The sequence below is a fragment of the Saimiri boliviensis genome, chromosome 14 (genome assembly GCF_048565385.1).
Source record: "Saimiri boliviensis isolate mSaiBol1 chromosome 14, mSaiBol1.pri, whole genome shotgun sequence".
Taxonomy (NCBI): Eukaryota; Metazoa; Chordata; class Mammalia; order Primates; family Cebidae; genus Saimiri; species Saimiri boliviensis.
In genome coordinates, this window is record NC_133462.1 from 65,050,301 (window position 1) to 65,071,043 (window position 20,743).

Sequence of the window (20,743 nt, forward strand, 5' to 3'; positions counted from 1 at the left end):
TTCTGAGACCACAGTTTTTTATACACTAATGGTGTATCTATGTAGTCCTGTATTTTTAAGATAATATTTTATTGTTGTTTAACTTTTCATTTATTGTTTTTTTTTTTTTTTTTTTTTGAGACGGAGTTTCGCTCTTGTTACCCAGGCTGGAGTGCAATGGCGCGATCTCGGCTCACCGCAACCTCCGCCTCCTGGGTTCAGGCAATTCTCCTGCCTCAGCCTCCTGAGTAGCTGGGATTATAGGCACGCACCACCATGCCCAGCTAATTTTTTTTGTATTTTTAGTAGAGACGGAGTTTCACCATGTTGACCAGGTTGGTCTCGATCTCTCGACCTCGTGATCCACCCGCCTCGGCCTCCCAAAGTGCTGGGATTACAGGCTTGAGCCACCGCGCCCGGCCCCATTTATTGTTCTTATCTCCTCAAATAAATGGTGAACCTCTTGAGGTTAGACTGAACCCTTTCAGTTATCATGCACATAGTAGGTGCACAGAAATTATTCCTTGAAAGATGTAGTAGAGATTTTGCAGCTTGCTTTCTTTGCTCTTCAGAATGCCAAGTGAACCAATAACTTTCTTTGGAAACTGAAAGATCCCGTGGCATCTGTGAATAAGAAGGTATAAATAGAAGATAGGGATGTTGGAGATACTTGGCCATATTTTCAAAGACAAATGTAATGGATTAAATATCATTTCAAGTATGATTTTTTCCCCCTTATCACTTTTCCTTAGCATTCCTTTTGACAAAATCACAAGCAGTTCTTACTCGTTCTTGTAGCAGGAAGCAGCAGCAGAAAAGGACTTTTTGATTATCAGAATGTGTTGGTTAGTAAAAGGACTGCAAGCTTTAGAGTAAGTAGTTTGAGTTCTTCCACTGTCTCTCTTCCTGACCACAGACAAACACTCTAGCATTCTGAGAATCCCTTTATTCATCTGTAAAGTAGGAATTATGAATTATGTAATACTAACTTCCTGTAAATATATCACTTGGTATGGGGTGAGGAATAGAGACGAAACAATATAAATGAAGATAGAAAAGACTGTTTCTACTGGCTGGGCACTGTGGCTGTAATCCTAGCACTTTGGGAGGCTGAGGCAGGTGGGTCACCTAAGGTCAGGAGTTTGAAACTAGCCTGACCAAGATGCTGAAACCACGTCTCTACTAAAAATAAAAAAATTAGCTGGGCCTGGTGGTAGGCACCTATAATCCCAGCTACTCAGGAGACTGAGGCAGGAGGATCGCTTGAACTTGGGAGGTAGAGGTTGCAGTAAGCCGAGATCATGCCACTGCACTCCAGCCTGGGTGACAAGTGAAACTCCATCTCAAGAAAAACACACACACACAAAAAAACCAAAAACAAGAAAAGATTATTTCTGTTATGTGTCTGTTTACATATTATAACACTAAAATACCTTGCCAAATGTTTTTATGGCCCTAAAAAGGTTTCCCTTAGTTTTTAAGCTCCTAGGGAGGCAGAAATATCTTTTTTTTTTTAATGGCGCCTAGTTCAACACTTCATGAATTGACATATTAAATCAATATTTTTGAAATGTAGCTAAGAGGTATAAATTAAATCAATTTAAAGGTTATCTAGTCTAATTGTCACTATCACCAACTTTCTCAAGTATCTTTAAGAAATAAGTCTCTTTTAAAACTTAAACCTCATTTCGAGTACATTTAAATTATTATTTGCTTGCTAAATTTAAAAACAAAACAAAAATTGAAAGCAGTTAGAATTGCTGCTTTTAGAAAATTTCGTTAAGTGGTAGTTTTCTCAGTTGTAAATGACACCTAATTTTCCAAGTAACCTGCCTCCCCACATTACCTCCTTTCTCCCTCCTCTCCTCATTTCTGATCTTCCTCACATTTTTCCAGCTAACTAAACACTAGCAATATGCTAGACACTGTGAATATAGAAATGAATAAGGCACATTTTCTGTTCTCAAGGAGATGTCTGTCTGGTGATGTTGGTCTGTACAGAGACTTAAAGTATCCAAAATGGTATTTCAGTAATTCTCTTACCATGATGTTTGATCAGGATATTTTGTCTTCCATTCATAGGGTGAGAATGTTTTCTCTGTATTCTAATAGATTTTTGATAGCAATAAGGTCTGCTTTAAGTATGCAATAAGGCTTTGTGTCTCCTGTTGTCCTTTGCAGCATCACCATTTTAATGTAAGTGTTCATGTAGCAATACTTTATAGTTGTAAATGCCATATGGAGATCCCCTTAGAATTTATCTAATCCAATGGCTTATTTTACTGATAGGGAAAAACTAAAACTAAAAGTGGTAGTTGGGATTATTTTAAAATTGTGTGCAGAATTTAAATGTTCCCTCCTGTGTTCACTGATCTTTTTTTGTAGCTAACAGATAGTTTTCCCCATCACAGATATTCAGATATTTGAAGAAAAATTTCTTTCTCTTGTAAATCATCCCTTAAGCAGGTTCAGTTTTAGTAGTATTGGTTATATGATGAAGCTTCTTAATTTTTCACCGTTATTGGTAATTTTTCTGGTTGAATTTGAATGGATCAGTCCCTCTGAAAACACATAATCTATAAAGTAACAATTACAAGACTGTAGCTTCATGATGAGAGGAAATGGCTTGTGCTTCTCCCTCTCCTTATGTGCTTATTATTATATTATTTTTTAGTTCCCCTACTTCCAAATTACTCTTGAGGTGTCTGGGCTAAATATAAGACTGTGATTGATTATTGGCCCAGTTATCCATTTGTTACAAAGTTTTATGATAGCTGTGTGGTCTGAATTACTGCTTTAGAAACTGTATCAGCTCATTAATTTTTCTTTTTAAAATTTTGTTTTCAATGTTATGATTTATTTACTTGCAACTTTTTTCTTGCTTTTTCTTTTTGATTTTCTTTATTTTTTATTTTTTAAAATCTTATATTACAGACAAACAGAAACTTCCTCCTTTCATCTTTCCATTCTCTGATTTATGATGAATTTAGTTTCCTTTGGCCTGGCATTTGCTTCAGCAGGCAGTCTTCCTTCAAGTACCTCCCTGATTGATGTATAATCTTTGATATCTTCCATTAGCCTCCAGGATCACTAAGTTCAAGGCCCCCTTGGAACCTAAGAAGCCCTGCCGAGGAGCTGAAGGCCTTCAGAGTCCTTGGGGTGATTGACAAGGTAATTCTTCAGTGTCTCTTCAAGAGTTCAGTTATAAATCGACTGCATGCTGACATTCTGTCTTTGAAGCTTTGGATCTTAAGAATATGAAACAAAAGGAGAAAATGACTCAAATGCATCTGTACTTTAAAATAACAAAAGCAGAAGAGAAAAAGCTTTTATCTAAGCAATTCATGTAAGGTCATGCAAAATATATTTGAGCTAAAGGAGAAGGTGCATATTTGTTGGCATTCAGTTGAGTAAGGGATTTGGTTTTATAAAAGTGTTGCAGCCGGGTAAAGATGTACTTAGTGTTAATTATGAGGCAGTAGTTGTTTAACATTAATTAATACAGTCATTTTAATGGTCCAAAATAAAAGTGGAATCTCCTTATAACTACCATTTACAGAGCACCTACTGTGTGTAAGACCCTATAGTAGGCATTTTATATAGAACAACTTAATCTTTCTTACAATTTTATTTGCATCTTGGTGGAAAAGTTTTGTTTAGAGCAGATTAAATAACTTGGCTCAAAGTCACCTAGCTAGTTTAGGGAGGTACTGGGATTTGAACATTAATTTTTGTGACTCAAAAGCTGTGCTTTTTCCAATACACTAATCCCTCACTTCACACACACGTACATTTTAATATTTGGGATAAAAATACTGACCTCACAGAGAATCTACCATTGTGTATATGCAAATTTGGTGACATATCAATATGCCAAATATTAACAGTACTGGTCCTATCAGGTGGTTTACAAGTGTAATTTAATAGCCACAGACAACAGACCATGTTTTAAATATAGTTGCTCAACTACCACATTACCATTCAAAGTAAAAGAAAATGCTTTATTTAATATTAAGAGACAAGTTAATTTAGATATTTTTTCACCATTAAGCATTTTTTATGCAGCACCTTAATGTTCATTTTTAACTTAATATTCATTGAGTTTTTATAAAGTTTATGTATGTGATTCCATGCTAAAATTTAACAACATGTAGTATTCTCTAGCAATTTAGACAGTAACTAATAGTTTGAAGTATTCCAAAGGGAAAATGAAGTTGGATGTTACATAAAGCTGTCGGTGTTTTAGTTCTGGCAAGGATCATTTTTTTCTCAAATAAATTCATATTACTGAATTTTGCACTTAAAAATTTTTAAGCAGTAGGATTTTTCTTTTTTTATGAGCCTAAAATATTTCCATAACCGTGTGTTCTGTGGCTTTTCCAGTTTTGAAAACATTCGATTTGAGAGTAGCTGAAGACAATATAGTAATTGAGTAGTTCCTACATTCTCAGATTTCTTTGCAGGCAGGTACACCTTCTTGTTGTACAGTGTCTGCCCTCTCCCTTAGATCTATTTCTTTGACAAAGTATGGCCTTTCATGGCTATGCTATAAGTAAGTTACCTTGAAGTCCTAGTAATAGCTATGAGTCTTACAGATTTGTTTAAATAAGGGCTGTTGCCAGATGTGGTAGTTTATACCTGAAATCCCAGCACTTTGGGAGACCAAGGCGGGCAAATCACTTGATCCCAGGAATTTGAGACTATTCTGGGCAACACGGTGAGAACCCGCCTCTACAAAAAATAGTGACACTTAAGCCGGGCGCGGTGGCTCACGCCTGTAATCCCAGCACTTTGGGAGGCCGAGGCGGGTGGATCACAAGGTCATGAGATCGAGACCATCCTGGTCAACATGGTGAAACCCCGTCTCTACTAAAAATACAAAAAAATTAGCTGGGCATGGTGGTGCGTGCCTGTAATCCCAGCTACTCAGGAGGCTGAGGCAGGAGAATTGCCTGAACCCAGGAGGCAGAGGTTGCGATGAGCCGAGATCGCGCCATTGCACTCCAGCCTGGGTAACAAGAGCGAAACTCCGTCTCAAAAAAAAAAAAAAAAAAAAAAAAATAGTGACACTTAAGTAGTGTCACTACTTAAAAAAATTTCACTACCCGGGTTCAAGTGATTCTCCTATGTCAACCTCCCATGTAGCTGAGACTTAAAGGCATGTACCACCACACTCGGCTTTTTTTTTTTTTTTTTTTTTTGGTATTTTTAGTAGAGACAGGGTTGTACCATGTTGGCCAGGCTGGTTTCGAATTCCTGACTTCAGGTGATCTGCCAGCCTCGGCCTCCCAAACCAAAGTGCCAGGATTACAGGTGTGAGCCATGGTGCTCGGCCTAACTTTTCTTAGTAGAGATAGGAAATATGTATTTTGGACATTAAGAAGCTTTAGGAATTAATAAGTCTTTTAAAATTTATAACATATTCCTGTAAAAACATAAGTAGGTATAGTGTGGGAGCTGTGGCTCTTGCCTGTAATCCCAGCACTTTGGGAGACTGAGGTGGGCAGATCACCTGAAGTCAGGAATTCGAAACCAGCCTGGCCAACATGATACGATCCTGTCTCTACTAAAAATACGAAAATTAGCCAGGTGTGGCAGCGGGCGCCTGTAATCCCAGCTACTCAGGAGGCGGGAGAATTGCTTGAACCTGGGAGGTGGAGGTTGCAATGAGCCTAGGCAACAGAGCCAGACTGTCTCAAAAAAACAAAAAGAAAGAAAGAAAGAAAAAAAAACATAAGTAGGTATATTTTTTGAAAGCTGAACAGTTTTTAAAGGTAAGTTACTTTCCATTGTACTGAGGACGAGCTACAATTTTGGTTTTAGAAACTTGAAGTATGAAATAGAAATGTTGAATAAATTTAAAAGGTTAGAAAATGCACAGGATATGTTGATCTAATCCTACAGAACACAGTTTCTTTGATTCTGTTTCGGTATAGTATTTGTTTTTTTATGAGTTATTTTGAGTATTATCTATTAACCTAGGAAAATACAGTTCTGAATTGAACTGCATTAGGATTAGGATTTCACAATTTTTTTTATGTAGAAAAAAAATAAAGCAGATTTTTTCACTAATATCTAGACTGTAAGCTCTATGAAAACAAGATTGTGTCTTTTTTTGTTCACCACTATGTTCTCGGTACCTAGAATCATGCTTGGCACATAATGGGTGCTCAATAAATAATTGTTGAATAAATGAATTGAAACATAAGTAATATTAAATATATACAGAGTGACACCTACTGGTATAATATGAGACTGCTACCTGGTGCCATTTTATGAGGTGACAACTTATAAAGTGTTTACCCAGAGGGTGCTGTATGTTGATCTAGTTTTCAAAGAGAAGTAAATGACTTTCTGTTTTTGAATTGGGATTATAAACTCCCTCATTAACATAGGTATGCAAAAATCATATATGAAGAACAACTAGAAAACAAGGAGATATTTAACTTGATTGAAAAAAAAAACCATGTGTGGTCCTTAAATAGTTAAGAGCTGTCCTAAATAGGGAATTGTATAATGTTTTTTCAAATCTTGAGGGTAAAAAGGGCTATTAATTGTGTCAGAACAAGTGCAAACTAAAATTATCTCAGATAAACCAGGATGTCTGGCTTCTCTGTGAAAAAGGTAGTTGGGGAGAGACTTGCATGTTAATATCATCATAGGATATAACTAGAAACACATTAGTACAAATTCAAGAGAAACAATTTTTTGCTCATGATAAGATATAATTTTTGAGAATTAGCATATTGACCAAAGGCGTAGTGGATTCCTTTAGATCTGATGAGTTTTTTGTCATTTGAGATATTCAAGTGAAGGCTGAAAGATTAATCAATGAGATGCTGTAGAGTGAACTGGGTGGAATTTTATTAGATAACTTTTAAATATTTCTTTGATCTCACAGGTTTTTTTACACAGTCTTTGCCTAGCAATAGGAGGGGAGAGTAGAAGTTAGTGGAAAAATTATGGGATGAGGAAGATGGATTACTATTATTTTCATATAAGTTTTTATAGACATGGATGCAATTCTTGTATGTGTGTGGTATGAATATATGGGATGTGCTTGTATTTGCATGTGTATGAATATTGTTTATATATGGTAATTTGTAATTGTGTTAGAAGTCTAGATTGCTAGTTTGACTGGTAGTAGAATGCCCAGTGCTGAGTGAATTTCTGAGAAATGTCACTGTTATATAACTTAACTATAAAAAGTATAAAGGAGCCCATAGTTTAGGATACTGTAATATACCAATGTTAGTTTCCTGGTTTTGATATCGAATTAGAACTATAGTGCTTGCTTTGGCAGCACATATATATTGGAATGATACAGAGAAGATTAGCATGGCCCCTGCGCAAGGATGACACGCAAATTCGTGAAGCATTCCATATTTTTGTCAATTCTAAGCAAAAAGAACAAAGCAGGAGGCATCACACTACCAGACTTCAAACTGTACTACAAGGCTACAGTAATCAAAACAGCATGGTACTGGTACCAAAACAGAGATATAGACCAATGGAACAGAACAGAGGCCTCAGAGGAAATACAACATGCCCACAACCATCTGATCTTCGACAAACCTGACAAAAACAAGCAATGGGGAAAGGATTCCCTGTTTAATAAATGGTGTTGGGAAAACTGGCTAGCCATGTGCAGAAAGCAGAAACAGGACCCCTTCCTGACACCTTACACCAAAATTAACTCCAGATGGATTAAAGACTTAAACATCAGACCTAACACCTTAAACACCCTAGAAGAAAATCTAGGCAAAACCATTCAGGACATAGGCGTAGGCAAGGACTTCATGACCAAAACGCCAAAAGCAATGGCAGCAAAAGCCAAAATAGACAAATGGGACCTAATCAAACTCCACAGCTTCTGCATGGCAAAAGAAACAGTCAGTAGAGTGAATCGGCAACCAACAGAATGGGAAAAAATTTTTGCAGTCTACCCATCTGACAAGGGGCTGATATCCAGAATCTACAAAGAACTAAAACAGATCTACAAGAAAAAAAAAGACAAGCCCATTCAAAAATGGGCGAAGGATATGAACAGATACTTTACAAAAGAAGACATACAGGAGGCCAACAAACATATGAAAAAATGCTGATCATCACTGGTCATTAGAGAAATGCAAATCAAAACCACATTGAGATACCATCTCACACCGGTTAGAATGGCGATCATTAAAAAATCTGGAAACAACAGATGCTGGAGAGGATGTGGAGAAATAGGAACACTTACACTGTTGGTGGGAATGTAAATTAATTCAACCATTGTGGAAGACAGTGTGGCAATTCCTCAAGGACCTAAAAATAGAAATCCCATTTGACCCAGCAATCCCATTACTGGGTATATATCCAAAGGATTATAAATCATTCTACTATAAGGACACATGCACACGAATGTTCATAGCAGCACTGTTTACAATAGCAAAGACCTGGAACCAACCCAAATGCCCAACAATGATAGACTGGATAGGGAAAATGTGGTACATATACACCATGGAATATTACGCAGCCATCAAAAACGATGAGTTCACGTCTTTTGTAGGGACATGGATGAACCTGGAAACCATCATTCTCAGCAAACTGACACAAGAGCAGAAAATCAAACACTGCATATTCTCACTCATAGGCGGGTGTTGAACAATGAGAACACATGGACACAGGGAGGGGAGCACAACACACTGGGGTCCATTGGGGGGAAATAGGGGAGGGACGGGAGGGTGGGGAGGTGGGAAGAGATAGCATGGGGAGAAATGACAGATACAGGCAAGGGGACGGAAGGCAGCAAACCACACTGCCATGTGTGTACCTATGCAACAATCTTGCATGTTCTTCACATGTACCCCAAAACCTAAAATGCAAAAAAAAAAAAAAAAAAAAAAAAAGAACTATATAAGGTGTCACCATTGGGGGAAGCTGAATGAAGGGTACATAAGACTTTTTGTACTGTTTTTGCAGCCTCCTGTGAGTTAAAAAAAAGAAAAGAGTAAGGGGAATATTGATGATTTGAAGCCCAGGGTAATAATACTAAGATTTGATTTCCTCATAGCCAGTTAACTCTTCTGGTTTGTGTGTAAACTGAATCATTCTGTGCGTACGTACATGTATGGTATTCACAAGGAAAATCAGTGAAGATCATATATCTGGATTGCCCAAATTTATTGTCACTGTGAGAAACAACTTAAATATGATGCTTTGCAAGTCATTGTGATAAGAGATACCACACACTTTGTTAAGTCCGTGACTATTTACTAGGTCAGATGCCTTGGCATTTTGTAATCAAGAAAGCTTCCCAACTTTATCTGATGCCTGCCAGGCAGAATTCTTAAGTTGACTTGCCATTGGAAAAATGTGGGCATTTCTATTTTGTAGCTAAAATATGACTGAGAAAACGTGGGGAAATTGCTCAAATTGAGTAGCTGTTGAAATATTGATACTTATTTTCTAAGATACCTAAATAATATCTTCTCTGATAATGCATGGAAAAACCGTCTATATTTGGAACACTGAAGCATCAATATTTGGGTATTTGCTCATTAAATCAAGAGGACATGACGCAACATTTTTTAAGTGCTAAAAGGAAAGAACTATCAACCCAGAATTCTATATCCTGTGAAAATATCTTTCAAGAATTAAGAGAAAATAAAGGTATTCTCAGATGAAAAAATACAAAAAGAATTTGTTACTGACAAGCCTACCCTAAAAGAATAAAGTGCATTCTCTAAACAAAATGGAAACAATAAATGCAAGAATCTTGTCACATTAGGAAGAAAGAAAGAACACTGGAAAGAGTTAAATATAAGTAAATACAATGGACTTTCTTTCCCTTTAGTTATGTAAATTATCTTTTATGATTGAAGCAAAAATTCTAATACAGCCTGATGTAGTTCTGAGTTCATGCAGAGAAAATATTTAAGGCAATCATAATGAGGGAGAGTAAAGGGATATAAAGGAAGATAAGGTTTTTATGCTTAGCTTGAAATGGTAAAATGACACCAGTAGACTGCAATTAAGTTATGTATATATAATATAACTAGAGCAACCACTAAAAAGCTTTTTATACACTCAAAAATACTATATAGGCCAAGTGCAGTGGCTCATGCCTGAAATTCCAGCACTTTGGGAGGCCAAGGTGGGCAGATCACCTGAGGTCAGGAGTTTGAGACCAGTCTGACCAACATGGTGAAACCCTGTCTGTATTAAAAATACAAAAATTAACCAGCATGGTGGTGCATGCTTGTAGTCCCAGCTACTTGGGAGGCAGAGGCATGAGAATCTCTTGAACCTGGGAGGCAGAGGTTATAGTGAGCCGAGATTGTGCCATTGCACTCCAGCTGAGGCAACAGAGTAAGACACCACCTCAAACGAACAAACAAAAAATACTATAGATAAACCAAAACGGAATTCTAAAAAATATTCAAATGACCCACAAAAAAACAGGAAAATAGAAACAGAGAACAAACAGAATGCAAAAAATAACATGCAAACTTAAGACCATACCAGTTAAAAAACACAGAGATTGATATTGGACTAAAGATATGACCCAACTTTATAGTATTTATAATAAACTTCAAACATAATATAATGATATATATGTATATATATAAAGTAAAAGGATGGAAATGACACATGCAAACGTTAATCAAAGAACACAGGGGTGACCATATTAATACAAGATAAAGTATGCTTCATACCAAAGAAAGTTAACGAGAGACAGAGAGGACATTAGATAATGACAAAAGGGCAATCTACCAAGAAGACATACCAATCCTACAAATGTATATACCAGACATCAGAGTTGTAAAATATATGAAGCAAAAGCTGATAGAAAGTGAAAGGAGAAATAGGCAGTTGCAGTTGGAGACTTCAACACTCTTTCTCAAAAACTGATATAACAGACAAAATCAGCAACAATAGAGAACTCCAGAATACTGTCAATCAACAAAATGTAACTGACTTTTATAGAACACTCTATCTAACAACAGCAGACTACATATTCTTTTTCAGTGCCCATGGAACTTGTACCAAGACAGACCATTTCCAGGGCTGAAAAACAAACCTCAACAAATTTGAAAGTATTGAAATCATACTGGGTGTGTTCTCTGACCATAGATGAATCAAATTATTAACCAGTAACAAAGATAATAGAAAACTCCAAATACCTAGAAACAAACAGTATACTACTAAGTAATTCATGGGTTAAAGAAGAAATCTCAAAGGATTTTTAAAAACTCATATAGTTGAATGACAACAAAAGCAGAAATATCAGAATTTATGAGACATAGCTAAGCAAGTGTTCAGAGACAAACTTATAGCACTAAACGATTATATCAGAAAACAAAAGTCAAGTGTAGGATCCTAACTCATAAAGAACTAGAAAAGGAACAAAATAAACCTAAAGCAAGCAGGAGGAAGAAATAAAATCTGCTATGCTACTCAGCCAACAAAGATGCCATATTGCTCAGGCTGGACTGCAGTGGTACAATCGTGGCTCATTTCAGCCTCTATTGCTTAGGATCAAGTGATTCTCCCATTTCAGCCTCCTCAATGCCTGGAACCAGAGGCTTGTACCACCATGCCTGGCTAATTTTTTGAATTATTTTGTAGAAATGGGGTCTTCCTATGTTTCCCAGGCTGGTTTTGAACTCCTGGGTTCAAGCAGTTCTCCTGCATTGGTTTCCCAAAGGGCCAGGATTATACCATACCCAGTCTCTGTTTGATTTTAAAAGATTGTTTCAATTTCTTTTTATAATTTCTTTCTCGTTCTTTTTTTTTTTTTCTTTGAGACAGGGTCTCACTCTGTCACCTAGGAGTGCAGTGGTGTGATCTTGGCTCACTGCAGCCCCACCTTTCAGGTTAAAAGTGATTCTCCTGCCTCAACCTCCCGAGTAGCTGGGACTACAGGTGTGTGCCACCATGCCTGGCTAATGTTTGGCATTTTAGTAGATACGGGGTTTCACCATATTGGCCTGGCTGGTCTTGAAGTCCTGGCCTCAAGTGATCCGCCTGCCTTGGCCTCCCAAAGTGTTGGGATTACAAGCATGAGCCACTGTGCCCAGCCTAATTATTTTTAAAATTTCTTTCATAAATTTTTGAGTTGTGTTATCTTGGAGATCACGGACTTTCCTTATAACTACTATTTTGAATTTGTGGTTAGAGAACTCACAAATTGCCTTCTTGTTAGAATCAGTTGCTGGATTTTTGTTTTGTCCTTTTGTGGATAAAACTATTTTAAAATTAATATGAAACCAACAAGGAGCCTAAATAGCTAAGGCAATCCAAAGCAAAAAGAACCAAGGTGTAGGCATCATGCTATATGACTTCAAACTATACTACAAGTTTGTAGTAACCAAAACAGCATGGTATTGGTACAAAAACAGGTACATAGACCAATGGAACAGAATAGAGAACTCAGAAATAAGATTGCATACCTACAACTATCTGATCTTTGACATACCTGACAAAAGCAATGGGGAAAGGATTCCCTATTCAATAAATGGTGCTACGATAACTGGCTAGCCACATGCAGAAGGTTGAAACTAGCTTCCTTTCTTACACCATTTTCAAAAATTAACTCAAGATGGATTCAAGACATAAATGTAAAATACAAAACTATAAAAACCCTGGAAGACAACCGAGGCAATACCAATAAGGACATAGGCACCGACAATGATTTTATGTCAAAGATGCCAAAAGCAATTGCAACAAAAGCAAAATTAACAAATGGGATCTATTTAAATTGAAGAGCTTCTGCACAGCAAAAGAAACTGTCAACAAACAGGCACCTACGGAATGGGAGAAAATTTTGGAAACTAGACATCCAACAAAGGTCTAATATCCAGCATCTATAAGGTACTTAAATTTACAAGAAAAAAACCCATTAAAAGTGGGCAGAGGACATGAACAGACACTTTTTAAAAGAAGACATACATGCAGCTAACAATCATATGATAAAAAGCTCAACATCACTGATTATTAGAGAAATGTAAATCAAAACCACAATGAGATAATCATCTCACACCAGTCAGAATAGCTATTATAAAATGTCAAAAAGGATCAGCAAGGTGTTCCACCAAGATGGCCGAAAGGGAGCTTCTCCAGAGTGCAGTTTCCAGCAAGTGAGACACAGAACTAGAGTGATATCCATGTCTCCGAACGAGATACCCAGGGTTTGTTTCAAAGGGACTGGTTTGAAAGAAACCAGTGGGATTAACCCAAAAAGGCGGCAAAAGCAGCCCAAAGAGGGTAAGCTGAGGCAAGGAGGGGCTCTGCCCCACCTGGGAAGTGCATCTAGCACGGAGGATGAGGGGGCTTCACCTTCTTGGTACTCCACTTCAGATACTGCGCTTTACTGTGACTTTGGCGGCCCACAGTCCAGGAAAACGCTGCCTGGCTGAGAACCGCCAGGACTTGCAGACCCAGGCGACAGCCCCTGCTGGGCAGCACCACAAACTGTCGGTGCAGACCAGGGTGTAGACTTTGACTAACACTAAGAAGGCTCGCAGGAAGGAACTGCCAGTCCCACAGAAGGAGGGAGAGTTGAAAGCGGGGAGTCGGATGATACAGCAAGACAGGTCCCACCCCCACAAGATCTAGTAAGCAGAAACTCTCTTGTGGGAGAGTTTCACAGTTAACACATCAGATTGAGCTCCCTCTGAGCCGAGTGGGCTTGGTAGAGGGAAAGATGCCGCCATTGGGAAGGCAGGGCTAATCTCACCTTATATCTGCAGAAACCAGGAGAAAAATAAACAGCAGCTTGGCTAGACTGAGGCAGCCCAGCAGCAGTGCCTCCACAGGCAGACAACAAACAGTCTTAAGCAGCACACTGACCCCTGTGTAAACAACAGCAACAAAAACAAAAGCCTCATGCAGGAGAAATAACCCCAGCTTTAACAAAGAGGACGTCTACTAGAGATTCCACCTGAAATCACCAACTTTAAAGATCAAAGATCAAAGATAGATAAATCCATGAAAATAGGAAGAAACCAGCGCAAAAAGGATGAAATCACCAAACTCTAGAATGCCTCTCCTCTGCGGAGAGATCACAACACCTCACCAGCAAGGGATCAAAACAGGTTGGAGAATGAACTGACAGAAGCAGGCTTCAGAAATAATAACAAACTTCTCTGAGCTAAAAGATCGTGTTCTAACTCAATGCAAATAAACTAAGAACCTTGAAAAAAGGTTAGACGAAATGCTAACTAGAATAACCAACCTCGAGAAGAACATAAACAACTTGATGAAGCTGAAAAACAGAGCACGAGAACGTCGTGAAGCATATACAAGTTTCAATAACCAAATAGATCAAGCAGAAGAGAGGATATCAGAGATTGAAGATTAACTCAATGAAATAAGAAGAGAAGGCAAGAAAAGAGAAAAAAGAGTGAAAAGAAATGAACAAAGCCTTCAAGAAATATGGGATTATGTGAAAAGACCTAATCTATGCTTGATTGGCCTACCTGAAGAGGATGGGGAGAATGAATAAAAGCTGGAAAACACTCTGGAGAACTTCCCTAACCTAGCAAAGCAGGCCAACATTCAAATACAGGACATACAAAGGACACCACAAAGATATTCCTCAAGAAGAGCAACCCCAAAGCACATAATCATCAGATTCACCAGGGTTGAAATGAAGGAAAAAATGCTAAGGACAGCCAGAGAGAAAGGTCGGGTCACCCACAAAGGGAAGCCCATCAGACTCCCAGCAGATCTCAGCAGAAATCCTACAAGCCAGAAGAGAGTGGAGGCCAATATTCAACATCTTTCAAGAGAACTTTCAACCCAGAATTTCATATCTGGCCAAACTAAGCTTCATAAGTGAAGGAGAAATAAAATCCTTTATAGACAAGCAATTACTGAGAGATTTCATCGCCACCAGACCTGCCTACAAAAGCTCCTGAAGAAGCACTAAACATGGAAAGGAACAACCAGTACCAGTCACTGCAAAAACGAACCAAATAGTAAAGACCAACAACGCAATGAGGAAACTGTGTCGACCAATGGGAAAAACAAACAAGCAGTAACAAAATAGCAGGATCAGATTCACACACAACAATGTTAACGATAAATGTAAACAGGCTGCATGCCCCAGTTGAATGACACAGACTGGCAAACTGTATAAAAAGTCAAGACCCATCAGTGTGCTGTATTCAGGAGACCCATCTCACATGCAAAGGCACACATAGACTCAAAATAAAGGGATGGAAGATCTACCAAGCAAATGGAGAGCAAAAATAAGCCGGGGTTGTGATCCTAGTCTCTGATAAAATGGACCTTAACAAAGATCAAAAGAGATAAAGAAGGGTATAATATAATGGTAAAAGGATCAATACAACAAGAAGAGCTAACTATTCTAAATATATATGCACCCAGTAGTGAACATCTGCCTCCTGAATGTCAACTGGATAAACAATGAAATGAAGGCATAAATAAAGATGTTCTAGGCTGGGCGTGGTGGCTCACGCCTATAATCCCAGCACTTTGGGAGGCTGAGGCAGATGGATCACGAGGTCAAGAGATTGAGACCATCCTGGTCAAAATGGTGAAACCCTGTCTCAACTAAAAATACAAGAAAATTTAGCTGGGCATGGTGGCGCGCGCCTGTAGTCCCAGCTACTCGGGAGGCTGAGGCAGGAGAATTGCTTGAACCCAGGAGACGGAGGTTGCGGTGAGCCGAGATTACGCCATTGCACTCCAGCCTGGGTAACAAGAGTGAAACTCCATCTCAAAATAAATAAATAAATAAATAAATAAATAAATAAATATGTTCTTTGAAACCAATGAAAATGAGGACACAATGTACCAGAATCTCTGGGACACATTCAAAGCAATGTCTAGAGGGAAATTTATAACAATAATGACCACATGAGAAGCAAGGAAAGATTGAAAATCAACACCCGATCATCAAAATTGAAAGAGCTAGAGGAGCAAGATCAAAAAAAACTCAAAAAGCTAGCAGAAGACAAGAAATAACTAAGATCAGAACAGAAATAAAGGCGATAGAGACACAAAAACCCTTCAAAAAATCAGTAAATTCAGGAGCTGGTTTTTTGAAAAGATCAACAAAATAGCCCACTAGCCAGATTAATAAAAAAGAAAAGAGAGAAGAATCAAATAGATGCAATAAAAAGCGATATCACCATCAATACCACAGAAATATAAACTGCCATCAGAGATTACTACAAACAAACAACTCTATGGACATAAGCCAGTAAATGTGGAAGAAATGGATAAATTCCTGGACACTTGCACCCTCCCAAGCCTAAACTAGGAAGAAGTTGAAACCCTCAATAAACCAATAAAAAGGGCTGAAGTTGAGGCAGAAATTAATAACCTACCAACCAAAAAAAGTCCAGGTCCAGATGGGTTCACAGCCAAATTCTACCAGAATTATGAAGAGAAACTGGTACACTCCTTCTGAAACTATTCCAAACAATACAAAAAGAGGGAATCCTCCCCAACTCATTCTATGAAACCAACGTCGTCCTGATACCAAAACCTGGCAGAGACTCAACAAAAAAAGAAAACTTCAGGCCAATATCCATGATGAACATAGATGCAAAAATCTTCATTAAATACTGGCAAACTGATTGCAACAAAACATCAAAAAGCTTATCCATCACGACCAAGTAGGCTTCATCCTGGGGATGCAAGGCTGGTTCAACATACACAAGTCTATAGATGTAATTCATCACATAAATAGAACCAAAGACAAAAACCACGATTATCTCAATAGATGCAGAGAAGGCCTTTGACAAAATTCAACAGCCCTTTATGCTAAAAACTCTCAACAAACTAGGTATTGATGGAGCATATCTCAAAATAATAAAAGCTACTTATGATATCATACTGAACGGGCAGAAGCTAGAAGCATTCCCTTTGAAATCTGGCACTAGACAAGGTTGCCCTCTCTCACCACTCGTATTCAATATAATATTGGAAGTTTTAGCCAGAGCAATCAGGCAAGAAAAAGAAATAAAAGGTATTCAATTAGGAAAGGAGGAAGTCAAATTGTCTCTATTTGCAGATGTCATGATTGTATTTTTAGAAGACCCCATTGTCTCAGCCCAAAATCTCTGTAAGTTGATAAGCAATTTCAGTGAAGTCTTAGGATACAAAATCAATGTGCAGAAATCACAAGCATTCCTATACACCAATAAAAGCCATACAGAGAGCCAAATCAAGAGCAAACTCCCATTCACAATTGCTACAAAGAGAATAAAATACCTAGGAATACAACTAACAAAGGATGTAAAGGACCTCTTCAAAGAGAACTACAAACCACTGCTCAAGGAAATAAGAGAAGACACAAACAGATGGAAAAACATTCCATGCTCATGGTTAGGAAGAATTAATATTGTGAAAATGGTCATACTGCCCAAAGTAATCTGTAGCTTCTACACTATCCCCTAAACTACCAATGACCTTCTTCACAGAACTGGAAAAAAAACACCTTAAACTTCATATGAAACCAAAAGAGAGCCCACATAGCCAAGACAATCCTAAGCAAAAAGAACAAAGTTGAAGGCATCACGCTGCTGGACTTCAAACTATACTACAAGGCAACAGTAATCAAAACAGCATGGTACTGGTACCAAAAACAGAGGCATAGACCAATGGAACAGAACAGAGGCCTCAGAAGCAACACCACACATCTACAACCATCTGATCTTCAGCAAACCTGACAAAAACAAGCAATGGGGAAAGGATTCCCTGTTTAATAAATGGTATTGGGAAGATTGGCTAGCAATGTGCAGAAAGCAGAAACTGGACCCCTTCCTGACATCTTACACTAAAATTAACTCCAGATGGATTAAAGATTTAAACATAAGACCTAACACTGTAAAAAACCTAGAAGAAAACCTAGGCAAAATGATTCAGGACATAGGCATAGGCAAGGACTTCATGACTAAAACACCAAAAGCAATGGCAACAAAAGCCAAAATAGACAAATGGGATCTAATTAAACTTCAGAGCTTCTGTACAGCAAAAGAAAAAATCATTAGAGTGAACTGGCAACCAACAGAATGGGAAAAAATTTTTGCAATCTAACTATCTGACAAAGGGCTAATATCCAGAATCTACAAAGAACTAAAACAGATTTACAAGAAAAAAACTAATAAAGCCATCTAAAAGTGGGTGAAGGATATGAACAGACACTTTTCAAATGAAGACATATATGAAGCCAATAAACATATGAAAAACTGCTCATCATCACTGGTCATTGGAGAAATGCAAATCAAAACTACACTGAAATACCATCTCACTCCAGTTAGAATGGTGGTCCTTAAAAAATCTGGAGGCAGCAGATGCTGGAGAGGATGTGGAGAAATAGAAACACTTTTACACTGTTGTTTGGAGTGTAAATTAGTTCACCCATTGTGGAAAACAGTGTGACAATTCCTCAAGGATCTAGAAATAGAAATACCATTTGACCCAGCAATCCCATTACTGGGTATATACCGAAAGGACTGTAAATTATTATAAAGACACATGCACATGTATGTTCATTGCGGCACTGTTTACAATAGCAAAGACATGGAACCAACCCAGATGCCCACCAATGATAGACTGGACAAGGAAAATGTGACACATATACACCATGGAATACTATGCGGCCATAAAAAATGATGAGTTTGTGTCCTTTGTAGGGACATGGATGAATCTGGAAACCATCATTCTCAGCAAACTGACACAAGAATAGAAAATCAAACCACATGTTCTCACTCATAGGTGGGTGTTGAACAATGAGTACACGTGGACACAGGGAGGGGAGCATCACACACGGGAGTCGGTTGTGGGAGGCTAGGAGAGGGACAGTGTTGGGGGGAGGGATAACGTGGGGAGAAATGCCAGGTGTAGGTGATGGGGGGATGGAGGCAGCAAACTACCTTGCCATGTATGTACCTATGCAACAATCCTGCATGATCTGCATATGTACCTCAGAACCTAAAGTACAATTTTTTTAAAAAAGTCAAAAAATAACATGCCAGTGAGGTTGTGGAGAAAAAGGGATACTTTTACACTTTGTTAGGAGTGTAAATTAATTCAGCCATTGTGGAAGACAGTGTAGTGATTCCTCAAAGACCTAAAGACAGAAATAGTATTTGACCCAACAATCCCATTACTGGATTGTTTGGGTGTATACCCAAAGAAATAGAAATCATTCTGTTATAAATACACATGCACAGGCCGGGTGTGGTGGCTCATGCCTGTAGTCACAACTCTTTGGGAGGCTGAGGTGGGCAGATTACAATGTCAAGAGTTTGAGACCAACCTGGCCAACATGGTGAAATCCTATCTCTACTAAAATACAAAAATTAGCCAGGCGTGGTGACAGATGCCTGTAGTCTCAGCTACTCAGGAGAGAGAGGCAGGAGAATCACCTGAACCTGGGAGGCAGAGGTTGCAGTGAGCCAAGATCATAGCAGTGCATTCCAGCCTGGGCAAAAGAGCAAGACTCCATCTCAAAGTGAGGGGGAAGGCACGTGTACCTGTATGTTCATTACTGCACTATTCACCATAGCAAAGACATGGAATCATCCTAAATGGCTGTCAGTGATAGACTGGATAAAGAAAACCTGGTACATATACACTATGGAATACCATGCAGCCATAAAAAATAATGACATCATGTCTTTTGCAGGGACATGGATGGAACTGGAGGCCACTATCCTTAGTAAAGTAATGGAGGAATCTAGATACTGCATGTTCTTACTCATAATTGGGAGCTAAATGATGAAAACACTCAGATACATAGAGTAGAATAACAGACACTGGGGCCTGTTGGAGGCTGGAGGGTGGGAGGAGGAAGAGACTCAGGAACAATAACTAATGGGTACTAGGCTTATTACCTGGATGATGAAATAATCTGTACAACAAATCCCCATGACACAAGTTTGCCTATGTAGCAAACCAGCCCATGTGCCCCTGAACTTAAAAGTTTAAAAAACCAAACTTATGTTCATACAATATCCTATACAAGGACATTTATAGCCACTTTATTCATAATTGCCAAAATGTGGAAACTACCAAGTTGCTCTTCAGTGGATGAACAGGTAAATCAATTGTGGTACATTTAGGCAATGGAATGTTATTCGGCAGTAAAAAAGAAATGAGCTATGAAGCCCTAAGACATGGAGAAACCTGAAGTGCACATTACTAATTGAAAGATGACAGCATGAAGAAGCTTTATATTACGTAATTCTAATTGTATGACATTATGGAAACGGCAAACCCATGGAGACAGTAAAGAGGTTAGTGGTTAACAGATACTGGGCAGGAGATAGGAATGAATGGTGGAGTACAGAGGACTTTAAGGGCAGTATAACTATTCTGTATACTAGAACGGTGGATTGTCCAAACCTATAGAATGTACTGCAACAAGATGGAACTCTAATAGAAACTGTGAACTTCAGGTAATAATGAGGCATTGGTGTAGGTTCATCAATTGCAACACATGTGCCACTCTGCTACAGAATGTTCCTAGTTGTGAAGGTTGTGTGTGTTTGAGGCCAAAGGAACTTTTTATTTTCTGCTCAACATTTGTATGAATCCAAAATTGTTCTAAAAAAAGAAGTCTCTTTAAAAGGAGAAAAATCATTATAGTCACTACCATGTTTGGTGAAAGGCATGTGGTATCTTCAATAGTGTGCCTTGATCCAATATTGTAATACTATAATTGATGCGAAAATTTTAAGAGATATAGGAGAAATTTTGAGCTGAGTGTCGCAGCCAGCCAGTTAGTTATTCCACATGTAGG

The 20,743-nt window shown here is 38.3% G+C and overlaps 1 protein-coding gene and 1 non-coding gene across 8 annotated transcripts in view; both read left to right on the plus strand.

The window, feature by feature from the left end:
* Positions 1 to 20,743, plus strand: part of RPS6KC1 (ribosomal protein S6 kinase C1) — a 186,227-nt gene that overhangs the window by 98,194 nt on the left and 67,290 nt on the right. For 6 of the 7 annotated variants that reach the window (XM_074385175.1, XM_010340952.3, XM_003930359.4 and 3 more), the window contains one exon: positions 3,058 to 3,150. The exons of the other annotated variant lie outside the window; for it this stretch is intronic. In XM_074385175.1, the coding sequence (XP_074241276.1) occupies positions 3,058 to 3,150 (93 nt within the window). The remainder of the gene's footprint in view (positions 1 to 3,057; positions 3,151 to 20,743) is intronic. 7 annotated transcript variants of the gene reach the window in all.
* On the plus strand, positions 7,267 to 7,369 carry LOC120361608 (U6 spliceosomal RNA). The gene has a single exon (XR_005577777.1). It is a non-coding gene; the product is annotated as a U6 spliceosomal RNA (small nuclear RNA).